This window comes from Schistocerca cancellata, chromosome 6, assembly GCF_023864275.1.
Source record: "Schistocerca cancellata isolate TAMUIC-IGC-003103 chromosome 6, iqSchCanc2.1, whole genome shotgun sequence".
In the NCBI taxonomy this organism is placed as follows: domain Eukaryota; kingdom Metazoa; phylum Arthropoda; class Insecta; order Orthoptera; family Acrididae; genus Schistocerca; species Schistocerca cancellata.
The window spans coordinates 41,515,669-41,530,443 of NC_064631.1; the positions used below are offsets into that span (position 1 = coordinate 41,515,669).

The following is a 14,775-nucleotide window of genomic DNA, read 5'->3' on the forward strand; positions in this document are numbered from 1 at the left end:
TATAAACTTGTACTACTGTAGTAGGTGTCGGCTTCGTATCTATCTTGGCCACAATAATGCGTTCGCTATGCTGTTTGTAGTAGCTTACCCGCATTCCTATTTTCCTATTCATTATTAAACCTACTCCTGCATTACCTCTATTTGAATTTGTGTTTATAACCCTGTAGTCACCTGACCAGAAGTCTTGTTCCTCCTGCCACCGAACTTCACTAATTCCCACTATATCTAATTTTAACCTATCCATTTCCCTTTTCAAATTTTCTAACCTACCTGCCCGATTAAGGGATCTAACATTCCACGCTCCGATCCGTAGAACGCCAGTTTTCTTTCTCCTGATAACGATGTCGAGTAGTCCCCGCCCGGAGATCCGAATGGGGGACTATTTTACCTCCGGAATATTTTACCCAAGAGGACGCCATCATCATTTAATCATACAGTAAAGCTGCATGCCCTCGGGAAAAATTACGGCCGTAGTTTCCCCTTGCTTTCAGCCGTTCGCAGTACCAGCACAGCAAGGCCGTTTTGGTTATTGTTACAAGGCCAGATCAGTCAATCATCCAGACTGTTGCCCTTGCAACTACTGAAAAGGCTGCTGCCCCTCTTCAGGAACCACATGTTTGTCTGACCTCTCAACAGATACTCCTCCGTTGTGGTTGTACCTACGGTACGGCTATCTGTATCGCCGAGGCACGCAAGCCTCCCCACCAACGGCAAGGTCCATGGTTCATGGGGAGGAAAAAATGCAGATGATAAACGGGTATTCATTGGACAAATATATTATACTAGAACTGACATGTGATTACATTTTCACGCAATTTGGGTGCATAGATCCTGAGAAATCAGTACCCAGAACAACCACCTCTGGTCGTAATAACGGCCTTGATATGCCTGGGCATTGAGAGCTTGGATGGCATGTACACGTACAGCTGCCCACGCTGCTTCAACACGATACCACAGTTCATCGAGAGTAGTGACTGGCGTATTGTGACGAGCCAGTTGCTCGGCTACCATTGACTAGACGTTTTCAATTGGTGAGAGATCTGGAGAATGTGCTTGCCAGGGCAGCAGTCGAACAATTCCTGTATCCAGAAAGGCCCGTAAAGAACCTGCAACATGCGGTTGTGCATTATCCTGCTGAAATGTAGGGTTTCACAGGGATCGAATGAAGGGTAGAGCCACGGGTCGTAACACATCTAAAATGTAACGTCCACTGTTCACAGTGCCGTCAATGCGAACAAGAGGTGACCGAGACGTGTAACCAATGCCACCTCATACCATCGTCCTGGGTGATACGCCAGTATGGGAATGACGAATACACGCTTCCAATGTGCGTTCACCGAGATGTCGCCAAACATTGATACGACCGTCATGACGCCGTAAACAGAACCTGGATTCATCCGAAAAAATGACGTTTAGCCATTCGTGCAGCCAAGTTCGTCGTTGAGTACACCATCGCAGGCGCTCCTGTCTGTGATGCAGCGTCAGGGATAACCACAGACGTGGTCTCCGGGCTGATAGTCCGTGCTGCTGCAAACGTCGTCGAACTGTTCGTGGAGGTGGTTGTTGTCTTGCAAACGTACCCATCTCTTGACTCAGGGATCGAGACGTGACTGCCCGATCCTTTACAGCCATGCGGATAAGATGCCTGTCATCTCAACTGCTAGTGATACGAGGCCTTTGGAATCCAGCACAGCGTTCTGTATTACCCTCGTGAACCTACCGATTCCATATTCTGCTAACATTCATTGGATTCCAACCAACGCGAGCAGCAATGTCGCGATACGATAAACCGCAATCGCGATAGGCTACAATCCGACCTTTATCAAAATCGGAAACGTGATGGTACGCATTTCTCCTCCTTACACGAGGCATCACAACAACGTTTCATCAGGCAACGAGGGTCAAATGCTGTTTGTGTATGAGAAATCGGTTGGAAACTTTCCTCCTGTCAGCACGTTGTAGGTGTCGCTACCGGCGCCAACCTTGTGTGAATGCTCTGAAAAGCTAATCATTTGCATATCACAGCATCTTCTTCCTGTCGGTTAAATTTCGCGTCTGTAGCACATCATCTTCGTGGTGTAGCAATTTTAATGGCTAGTAGTGCATTTCTATATACACTGAAGAGCCAAAGAAACTGGTACACCTGTCTAATATCGTGAAGGCCCCCGCCCGTGAGCACACAGAAGTGCCCCAACGACTACATGGCATGGACTCGATTAATGTCTGAAGTAGTGCTAGAGGGAACTGACACCATGAACCCTGCAGGCTGTCTATAAATCCGTACGATGCGGTGGAGATAGATCTCTTTTGAATAGCAAGTTGCAAGGCGTCCCAAATATCGTCAATAATGTTCATTTCTGGGGAGTCTGGTGTTTAAACTCAGAAGTGTGATACTGGAGCCACTCTGCAGCAATTCTGGACGTGTGGAGTGTCGCATTGTCCTGCTGGAATTGCCCAAGCCCATTGGAATGCACAATGGACACGAATGGATGCAGGTGATCAGACAGGGTGCTCACGCACATGTCACCTGTCAGAATCATATCTAGACGTATCAGGGGTCGCATAACAATCCAACTGCACACGTCCCACACCATCACAGAGCCACCACCGGCCTGAACAGTCCACTGCTAACATGCAAGTTCCAGGGAGTCACGAGGTTGTGTCCATACCCGTACACGTCCATCCGCTCGATACAATTTTAAACGAGATCCGGTCGACCAGGCAATATGTTTCCAGTCATTAACAGTCCACTGTCGGTGTTGATGGGTGCAGACGAGGCGTAAAACTTCGTGTCGTGCAGTCATCAAGGGCACACGAGTAGGCCTTCGGCTCCGAAAGCAAATATTGATGACGTTTCATTGAGTGGTTCTCATGCTGACTCTTGCTGATGGCCCAGCACGGAAGTCAGCAGCAATTTGCGGAAGGGTTGCATTTCTGTCACGCTGAACGATTCTCTTCAGTCGTTGTTGGTCCCATTCTTGGAGGATATCTTTCCGGCCACAGCGAATTCGGAGATTTGATGTTTTACCAGATTCCTGATATTGACGGTACACTCGTGAAATGCCCCACGTATGCTGTGTCCCATCGCTCGTGTGCCGACTATTACACCACGTTCAAACTCACTTAAATCTTGATAACCTGCCGTTGTAGCCGATCTAACAACTGCGCCAGACACTTGTTGTCTTATATAGGCGTTGCCAACTGCAGCACCGTATTCTACCAGTTGATATATCTCTGTATTTGAATACGCACGCCAATACCAGTATCTTTGGTGCTTCAGTGTACAAAGGCAATGTCCTGACTGTCAAGAATTATAAAACGTGGCAAGAAGTAAGGGTTCACTGTACAAGCAAAGGAAAAAATCCGAATAGAACTTTTTTTTTTCTATTTCTTATCTGGTTCTCTGTTCTTCCGTCTGTTAAGACCCCGTTTTTTTCTCAGGAATTACTAGACATATCAAGTTGAAATTTATGTCACATACTATGGTCTATGGTCCCTTGGCGGTGCAAAAAAATATTGAATGTTCTTAGTCAACACAATCAAAGTAAGTCCCACTTAGGTCACATATTTTGACACTCGCAAAGTTACTCATCAAAATCTATAGGTTACTTCCCGTTTACCTAGAATATGAATTTTGACAAGACCCAAGATTTCACGGCACAAGTAAACCGTTAATTTGTAATTAAATATCCTGAAAATGGATAGTGTCTTGAAAGGAGGATATAAGATGAACATCAACAAAAGCAAAACGAGGATAATGGAATGTAGTCGAATTAAGTCGGGGGATGCTGAGGGAATTAGATTAGGAAATGAGACACCTAAATTAGTAAAGGAGTTTTGCTATTTGGGGAGCAAAATAACTGATGATGGTCGAAGTAGAGAGGACATAAAATGTAGACTGGCAATGGCAAGGAAAGTGTTTGTGAAGAAGAGAAATTTGTTAACATCGAGTATAGATTTAAGTGTCAGGAAGTCGTTTCTGAAAGTATTTGTATAGAGTGTAGCCATGTATGGAAGTGAAACATGGGTGATAAATAGTTTGGACAAGAAGAGAATAAAAGGTTTCGAAATGTGGTGCTACAGAAGAATGCTGAAGATTAGATGGGTAGATCACATAACTAATAAGGAGGTATTGAATCACATTGGGGTGAAGAGAAGTTTGTGGCACAACGTGACTGGAAAAAGGGATCAGTTGGTTGGACATGTTCTGAGGCTTCAACGGATCACGAATTTAGGAGGGTAAAAAGCGTAGAGGGAGACCAAGAGATGAAGACACTAAGCAGATTCAGAAGGATGTAGGTTGCAGTAGGTACTGGGAGATGAAGAAGCTTGCACAGGATAAGGTATCATGGAGAGCTGCATCAAACCAGTGTCAGGACTGAAGACCACAACAACAACATCGTCCTGAAAAAGGTAATTATTTTGTCATTCGTTTTCTGACATCAAGCTTGAAAGTAAAACAGCCAGTAGCCCTGCATTCAGAGTGACTGGATTGCAATGGTAAACAACAAACATCAGCCAAGGAACGACTTTATTGCTCATATGGCGACTTTCGGAATTAATCTATCATAACCATTGCGGCCCAGTCAGCCTGAATGGAGAGCTACTGATCATTACAATAATGGTCGCCTGTCTCCTGTGTAACTTTATGTCACATTTATATTATTGAAATTAACAGATTCTTGAAAATCTTGGAATTCATGGGACCAGTACATGGCCAGTGTGATTGTCGATAACAGGCAAATATGGTCTAGATTCTCGATTCCAAAAAATGTTCAAATGTGTGTGAAATCTGATGGGACTTAACTGCTAAGGTGATCGGTTCCTAAGCTTACACTCTACTTAACCTAAATTATCCTAAGGACAAACACACACACCCATGCCCGAGGGAGGACACGCACCTCCGCCGGGACCAGCCGCACAGTCCATGACTGCAGCGCCTTAGATCGCTCGACTAATCCCGCGCGGCATTCTCGATTCCCAGAATGGATGAACTGCAGAACCCTCAGTGCGAGAGTGTTACCCCCAGCTTTTCTTGGAAAAAGTCACCTCGGAAGGGGGAGGGCGCGGCGGACAGACTTACCGATGCAGGTCCGCGGCCCTCCGCCGAAGGGCAGGTAGGCGCAGGGGTGCCTGCGCTGCGCCTCCTCGGGGGAGAACCGCTCGGGCAGGAAGAGGTGCGGCTGCGGGAAGAGGCTGGGGTCGCGGTGCAGCGCCGCCAGCGGCACCACGACGGCGGTGCCCGGCTCCAGGCGGCAGCCCAGCTGCGCCGACGCCTCGGCCGCCTCCTGCCCCACCTCGCGGTTCAGCATCGCCAGCGGCGGGTGCTTGCGCAGCGTCTCTGCGGCACACACCACACTGCCCGGTAGAAAATCACGCCGCGCGGCACTGCTGCTAGGAATCCGGAAAATGTGAGACTGTCAAATGACAGAGCAGCTTTGCACTTAACCAAAGTCGTGTTATATTGTAACGCTACAGCTGCGAGAAACCTGTGTTAAGGGGCTCCGGAACGCCCTATACTTGCAATGTTAAAATAACGCTTATAAATTACATCTTTCCTCACAAAGTATTTGAGGTAGGAAGTTGAACTTTTTACAGATTATTTATTGGAATATGGGCTACAACTTAACACAGGGATTTTACAAAATTTAAGTTCAGTTATTAAAGATGATTTTTTTTTCAATTGTAATGAAAATTCACAACATTTTTTTGCAATTGTTTATTTATATATTCAAAAATATACAGTTTTTTTGGAAAATAATGTGTTAAATTATGCAGAAGGTACTGTGTAACATTTACTGAAAGTTTGAAACAAATATGTTTGGAAGATCCTTAGAAAACATGTAATTAGTATGAGAAAATAAAAGTTTTGGGAATCGAGCGACAAAGATTGGATTAACTTTTTAGTGCATTCCAGGTCCATAGGATGGATTATCTTCATCCTCTGCAAACTCCTCCTCCAGCTTCCTCTTGTTCCTCCTCCTGTTTACTCTTGCTTGTATTTCTAGACTCTTTACAGCCCTGTCTGCAGCCCGAAGGCGTTCCTTGTCTAAAGCAAGCATTGCTCGTACCATGTTAGAATGTTATTATTTGCAGTAATAACACATACCTTTGGCTTTCCAACATTTCTCCTTTTCTTAAAATCCTTCAGAGGATTTCTAATAACTTTACTTTTACTCATTATTATACTTCAACAAAACAGAGACTCAAGAAACAGAACTAATTACGAATATTTTCGAGATAACGACAGAGTAAATAAACATGAAACAATCGACAATCACACCAGCGATATATATTGAACCATCACAGGTTAGCTACAACACATACTTTATCTCACATCACTAAAATGTACCTGAAGAACACGGACGTTAATAATAACACCATTTGACAGCAGTTTAACAGCGCCACAGTGGGCACGCCCATGTAGAACACATTTCAAAAAAAATTTAAAAATAGTTGTAGTCTTCGGAATTGAATAAATTATATATCTATTAAAAGGTAATAGTCTGCAGATTCAGAAAACGCAAAAAAGTAAAAATTGAACTTTTCATGATTTTGAGCCTTTCCGGAGCCCCTTAATATATTTTACCTGCAGGGGAACGGCAAAAACTAGAAATTAAAATTGTAGATATAATTACATTTCCCTCGAGACATTTGAGTCCCAACTTTATCTACAATAATGATAGAAATGGAATTTTTTTATTCATTTACACTACTGTGCTGGTGTAATGGCTAGCACACCTGCCTAGTAAGCGAGGAGACCTGGGTTCAAGTCCCGGCCATAGAACAAATTTTAATTTATTTCTTCAGCTTCTATCACTATCGTAAATAAAATTGTGGAGCCACCACAATTTGCATGTCAGTTTTTCTTTATGTTACATGAAATGATAATTCAATGGACACCCTAGCTGCAAACAGACGTTGATATACTTCATTGCGGACATGTTGAAAATGTGTACCCCGACCGGGACTCGAAGCCGGGAACTCCTGCTTATATGGTTGACGCATTTTATTTCTAGCAAAGCTGCATGGTCATCAACGGTAACTGTTCTTTCGGGAACAGACACTACCGTCATATATAGTTAAAATATGGCTTCCCAGCCATTGACCTTCTTGTGCGAACGCACACGCTATGCCCGAACTCGTACGGGACTTGGTAGATTAATCTGCCACGAGGAATGAGTATGATGACCAACCATCTATTAGGCGCACTACGAAGGTAGTGGTGTGGGCATGTTGGGAATGAGGGTCTCGCGGGGGGCGTGCAAGAGATAAGTCCCTGCAGGCCCACTATCCTCTGTGCCCCCAGTGGCTCAGATGGATAGAGCATCTGCCATGTAAGCAGGAGATCCCGGGTTCGAGTCCCGGTCGGCGCACACATTTCCAACATGTCCCCAATGAAGTATATCAACGTCTGTTTGCAGCTAGGGTGTACACTTAATTATCATTTAATTTCTAGCAAAGCTGTTCTTTCGGGAACTGATACTACCGTCATATATGCTTTATTTTCTCTTAATCAATGTGAGCATTTTCAGGACAGTGCAAATACAATGTGTTACACCACCATATGATAAGATAAATTAACAAAGTCAACTTACAATATGATAACTTACATTACACGGCCGAGGGCCACTCGTTACAAATATCGGACAGTGTATAGCACTGTCGGTGTACATAAAATGGTGTAAGTTGGTTGTGCACAGTTAATCTAAACTGTCTGGTCAGGTGCATTCTAAGATTAAACAGCAAGACATATGATTTCTTGCTGAGTGACTCAAGGTCTTGACAATATCCGCTTTCGTTGAAACTACCTCATGAAGTCTTATGTGCAGCTATCTAACACAAAAAACACTAATATCCCTAAACTTCTATCACTAAACTATGGCAAATATCCACTGCTGTTCTGGGCGTTCACACATACAAATCTAAAAGACATACATGGTCATTAAAATAATTTTGAAGATACATAATAAAATTACAAATTGAAATCATAATCGCTACTTTTCCAGGCATTAATATACATGTCATGTATACAATAGGTTAATAATGACATTAAAAATGAGCTATTTCGATGCAGATTAAACATACCATTCATATGTAGTGGCATGAGTGCTCTTACATCTACAACTATTACATCAAACTATACAGAGTGTAGTGTGTTTACAGCACACTCACACACACACACACACACACACACACACACACACGCACACACACACACACACACACACACACACACACACACACACACACATATATATATATATATATATATATACAAAGCACATATTTGGCATGAATACCTACTTGCTCATATCCATCAAGGCAGCAATTTGAAATTTTGTGGAACTTTCGTATTTAAGCCACATGGCAAACAGGAAGACCATTCATGTTGATTCTGCTAACGTCATAAAGACGGTAAAGAGTTGCCACTTTAAAGGGCCGTGAACAAGTTTCTAAGATTCATAACGGGATGTAAATACCACGTAATATTAGCTGCCATGTTGTGAGTAGAATCTGTTAATTTTGTCTTATTGCATGATGGTATAACACATTCTATTTACACAGTACTGAAGATGCTCGTGTTAGTCTAGTGAAACATGCAAAATAAAGAAAAAGTTACATATGACTTGAGCCAGATTTTCTTGTTTTTTTTTTTTTTTTTAAATTGTATTATATAATGTTTACTATTTTTGAACTTTCCCACATATTAGTAAAATTTCTAGGCATATATAGATGTGCCATGAGTTTTAGTTTTGTGTTGAGTTGTTGTTAATTTGATACATTCGCGTATGTTCCACTGTTACTGTACAGAACTTCTGCTGTGTCTTTTTGTGCTAACAAACGCTAACAAACGTCTGTATTAATACGCCGGCAATTTCAAGAATTATAATTACGTGGCCGGTAACCAAGTACCACACAACCCGGTGACTACAACTCAAAGAATCGTAAAGATGAGCCAAATTTTCGAGAAGAAAAGTAAGAAACAGCCAAAGGAGTTACAATAGTAAAAATATTTATTGGAATCCCTTGACCTAGGTTTCGACGTCTTTAAAAACGTCATGTTCAGAAGTATCAATAACTGACACTTAAAACGGTTAACAATCTGTACATGTTAAAAATATAGGTATAAACTAGAAGTGACAAAAAAATCACTGACTTACAAAGAATGTTTACACTCACTTTATATAATGTTATGGAGTTACGATAAAAATGTTGCCATAAGGTACAAACGAAGATAAAATTCAGATCCGTAATAATGGTATCACAACATACCGTGCTGACTGCCATTAGAAAGTGTTTCACAACTATATCTAGTGAACTGACGCCACACCGATGTCTCTTGAACTGAGTTGAGGAAAATTTAGAACACGAGAGGGCAGTACATACATGTGCAGGATAAGTGCGCAACAGTAAGGGAAAGAATAGCAATGAACTTACTAGGAAACAACTACAGTATTAAAACACTGACATAAAAAAGGGGGAACTTAGTGCCAATATGATAGTATGAAAAGACAACCGTACAGCGTTTTACTTGGTCATCACCCAAAAAAATTTTTAGGAACTAAGAACACAAGTCAAATATAAAATACTTAAAGTATGTCATTTATAAATGATAAAGGGGGGGGGGGGGAAGTGGAAGGATGGAGAAAGGGGGAAAGGGGGGATTCAATTAGATACATACAGCGGAGTCGTCACCATAATTTCGTAGGAAAATTTCCCAGAACGTATATCAAAGTTAGTGTTTTTTATACGTATTTATGTATCTTCTTTACTGTTCTAACTGATTTGGCTGTTTTTCATCTTTCCTCGAGAGCACTGTATTCTACAGCTGCTGCCTCCAGCAACGTTCAAGATTTTAACGAACCGTATTGGTACCGGCAGAACTCTCGGAGCTTATATCGAGGTTTTTGGAACAACATCAGGATGCATCAGAAGAATAAAGCAATTTATTAAACTGACGGCAAAACACAGTGTTGCGTCACTGGATCAAAAAACCAACGTTTGACATGTTCGAAAGAACAAAGAAACGATGGTACGGATACCTATACGCCTAGATCAACATTTTGAGGCAACCTTGCTAACAGATGACGACCAGAAACGTGTGTGTTTTCTGTCATGGATCGGCACTGACACGGTTGGCATGCTGACGAAGCTCTTTGGTCAAAAGGACGCCGCATGGAGTGGCCGAGCGGTTAGAGGCGCCATGTCACGGACTGCGTTGGTCCCTTACGAAACCACACACGTTTGAACATTTGAGCAAACGTACAGCAGTAACAAAAAATATTCCTAGCTAGTTATAAACTATCGGCCCATTTAAAAGCAAAAAGGTTTGTGGTGAGGGCCCCATGCAAGTTCCTCAGCACAAAAAAGAAACATGGGCAGACATATTCAGAATGGGTAGATGATTTCTGTGGCGCTGTAAGGGATTGCAGTTTCATTTGCGAATATGATGGCTAATAGATTGTAGTCATATTATTAATACGTTAAAGCGAAACTGAGATACCGTCATTATATTAATACGTGAACACGAAAACTGAAGTTCCGATTTTTTATAGAAGGGGGCCTGTGAAATTTATGTAATTTGAAAGGTACTTTGCCATAGATGTGCACAAAGAAAAGCATATCACGTACGCACATAGCCATTAAAAGAGGTAGAAGAGAGTAGATGCTTTCATATTCGTAACTCTGATTATACCTTGTCTATCACGCCTTAAAATCTCCAGTACATGAACATCGAAAACTGAAGTGCTAAAAACTCTTGCCCTTCATACCGATCAGGTGCTAAGGGAAAATGACACGTGAAATTAACAACGTTTCGTGGAAATACATTTAATGAAGACTGAAGGTAATTTCACATATTTTTGAGAGTTACAATAGCAGTTTGATGAATTGGAAGTGCAGATTTTGTAATGCAAAACATTTAGCAACCGAGGTTACTGTACGTGATACAATAGCATTCACATTGTGTTGTCATAAGGGAAAAGTTAATTTGTCGGCATTAATATAAAATTCATTTTTCAAGGCACTTCAAATGTTCCAAGAATTCAAGAGAAATCGAAGAATTATTTCAGTAATATTAGTAGCTACAATGCACCATTTGTCATGGACAGTTCTGAGGCCAAATCTTCAGGCTCAATTTTACGTGGACTCTGTTACTTTAAGGTATACAACACTTTTTATCGTAGATCAGGTCCAATCACTTATATGTATGGTCGTTCACCATGTCATGCGCAATTATCTTTCTATGACATCGACACTACTGTTCTCTAGAGACTGAATGAACAATGAAATCACCCTGATAATGTAATGCGTGAAACTGCTGTTGAATTAGAACATGCTAACCCTTTGGTGTTTTATTTCACTGCAATAAAAGGCTATTGTGTAAGAACAGAAAATTAAAATAGAGAAATTTGTACGGTTATTATGGTTGACAAAAATTTAGACCTTCAGCATTCCAATTGAAACTGATGTGGCTACTGTTTCTACCACAGTTGATGGTGAGCTATCATTCGAAAAAGAGTAGGTGTGTTTTTTTAAAGCCACTCATACAGTGAAAAATATCTCTATTTTAGATTCCTCACTGGAACCATTACCATATCAATTGTTGTTTCCTGACGGCAACACTGGGTGGCATGCTGATTTGTTCCATAACATACAAAACACATCCACTGCGAGACAGCCTACAGATAAAGTTACTACGTTGCAATATGCATGCTGTCACCTTTCGATAAGAGATAATTTCTACTTTTTACATTATTCACAAAAATTACTTTTTCACTAGATTGTTGGTATGTATGTATTTACTGAAAGTACAAGACTCCGATTTACAAGGCAAAGTCATTCTGTTCTAAGTTCAGAAATTTACAATCACTTACGTGAATATTTACAGCTAAACTCGAATGATGCTGTAACTATTGCAAGAAGAATTACTTCTCTTCCTTTATTCAATGGTTCTCCAAGAAATATGTCTCAAAATTATTTGGATGCAATTTCCATTGTTCATCATTTTAGGAAATCTTCATTATTTGCAGTCTGAATAGGCTGGAAATTATCAACAACATTGATGCACATGAACCCTCTAATTTCTGTCCAGAAATTATTTTTCAAGTGTTCAAGGCTAAATTAAAAGAATTAATTGATGCAGCAGTGACAAAAATATCTTTGGTAAAGTTCAGGCAATCATTTACAGAACTCAGCTTCAATAAAGAGGGTTGTCACATGCCCTTATTTTAATCATGTTATGCGAAATAGATTAAATAGTAGACATTTATGATATTGATATGTGCAGAAATTCCAGATATCCGAACACACCATAAACTATACAGATATGTTGTGAAACATATGATGCATGGACAATGTGGTGCACTTAATCACAATTCAGTTTTTGTGCGATATCAAACATGTACAAAACAATTTCCTTATGATTTCTGCAAAATGGGTTAATGGATATCCATTGTGTGATAATGGTGTTAACCCTAATGTTTGAAGAAAATCACTTGAAAAGTGTTACATTGAGCAGACGATCTGTATTTACTTGCTAAATATGATTGTCATGCGAATGTTGAAGTTTGCGCTACACGTAAAAGTGTTCAATAGATTTATGAATACATTTATAAAGGATATGATACGACAACTATAGAAGTAGGAAATGAAAGAACACACTAGAATGAAGAGTTCAGATTGATGAAGTGAGAAATTTTGTGAACGAAAATTAGGTCAGATCAACTGAAGTGGTATGGCATATTTGTGAATTTCCAATGTGTTTCAGTCGGTCACTGAATATCCATTTACCACAAAGATAAACTGTTCCCTTCAGAGTAGAACAAGACTGAGATGCACTTGAAAATGTGAAAAAACTAAATTTCGATCATTCTTTGCATTACAGATTTCAATCCATCGGCGAATCTTAACGCTATATTGACAATCCCTTGCACTCTGTGTGGACAGATGCTGAAAGATATGGACAAAGAAAATACGTGATGATGATAAAATCATGACACACGTGAATGTAATATCTGCAAGGGACATAAATCTTTCTGATTTGTGTTTGCTGTTATTCGACATCTGTGGTCCTAAATCATTTGACGAAGTTAGAACTAATAATGCAGCATATTTACTGAAACATGTCACACTCTCAGTATTGCTTCAAATGACAATGAATGGTGTAAATGTTCAAATGAAGCAAAATTGGATTCAACAAAGTAAATGACTCGTTTATATTGCATAACCTGTGCACTGAACTTACCAGCAGGCAGTTTAGCATTGTGGCTTGAAATTAGAATATTTCTGTTCGAAGATATTTCAAGTGAATGCAATGAAGAAATTTCTTACAACTGAGCACTATTAGAATCTGATATTTTGAATGGGAATAATTTGACAAGTCGACTGCCTGGATTACCTGTTCCAACGTTAGTACCAGATTTCCTGAAGCAGATATTTTAGATCCAATCCATGAAGAGTTACAATTTGATGAACTTTATGAAAGACCTAATGTGATCAGCGTACTATAATTGACCATGTTATTCATGTTTCACTTGAAGAGGACACATGGAAACTTCATCAAGATGAATCAGTGAACATGAATTAATGTTGTGATCTTAGCTACTGTGTGTGTTATTTCAGGCACTGAATTTTCCAAAATTGGAATAGGAGTTTACATGAATTTGGCTGGGTTCTACCTTGAACTAGAAGAGTTGGATCTACGCCACTAAAGGCTGTTGCAATGCAACGAAGATTCAGCGAATTTAATTTTCTAATATTTGCAGTTTGTGTGAATGTTCTACCACAACCTACATGGGCAGTAAAGCAAAACACATTTTATCAAAGTCATGGTACTGAACTTCATTAATAAAGTTCACTACCATGAATAAAGTGTAGTACCATGCCAGTGCCTAAAATGTGTTTTGCTTTACTGCTCAAGCAGGCTGTGGTAAAATAGTCACACTAACAGCAAATATTCATAAATTACATTCGCTGAATCGTCGTTACATCGCAATAGCCTTTAATGGCATAGCTTCTACTCTCCTAATAAAAGATAGAACCCTGCGGAATTCGTTTAAATTGCCTGTACCAATTTTGCAAAATTCACTGCGTCATATAACATCAAACAGTAACTAAAATTAAAGCATTAATTCATGTTCACTGATTCTTCCTACAGCGAGTGGCAACATTCGCTATGTAATTGCAGGAAACCTATGATCAGCAGTGTGTTTGAGTGCTGCGCTGGCCACAGCTCTTAGTCAAACAATTCATAGTTTATCGAAGGCGAGCGAGCATGCCGTATAACAGCGTTCATCGAGTTTCGTCACTTGAAGTACGACATATTTACTATGCACAAAATTACAACCTGCCTTTTTGCAAACTGCTTTGAATGATTATTAGTGAGTGTTTGGTATTACTATAAAACTTATTATCGAAGAAGAAATATGTGGTATAAAAGAATCTTAACTATGAGAGGTACATTGTTGGTGGAAAGTTATGATATATCAATGATGCGATGTAGTTTCTTTAAGGTTCGTTTCACTCTACTGAAACTACATCAATAATTGTAATGTAATTGTATCAGTATGGCATTTGATTACAAAACAAAAACAATTTTTCGTTATAGTTTTTACCCAACATGACTATTGACCTCGTAAGTTAAGGACAGTTCTTTATTTCCAATTTGGCTGTATGTGACCCGATGTTCATTTAAAGTCTTGGAAGCAAACAAGATGAGTTTTTATGCTCGAGCTGAATATTTGTTGGACACTAATGTTCTGATTTTATACA

The 14,775-nt window shown here is 40.2% G+C and overlaps 1 protein-coding gene across 1 annotated transcript in view; it reads right to left on the reverse strand.

The window, feature by feature from the left end:
• The window catches only part of LOC126088134 (probable cytochrome P450 6a13), a 208,499-nt gene that overhangs the window by 4,104 nt on the left and 189,620 nt on the right, over window positions 1–14,775 (reverse strand). Inside the window, exon 7 of the mRNA XM_049906251.1 lies at window positions 5,084–5,341. Coding sequence (XP_049762208.1) covers window positions 5,084–5,341 — 258 coding nt within the window. The remainder of the gene's footprint in view (window positions 1–5,083; window positions 5,342–14,775) is intronic.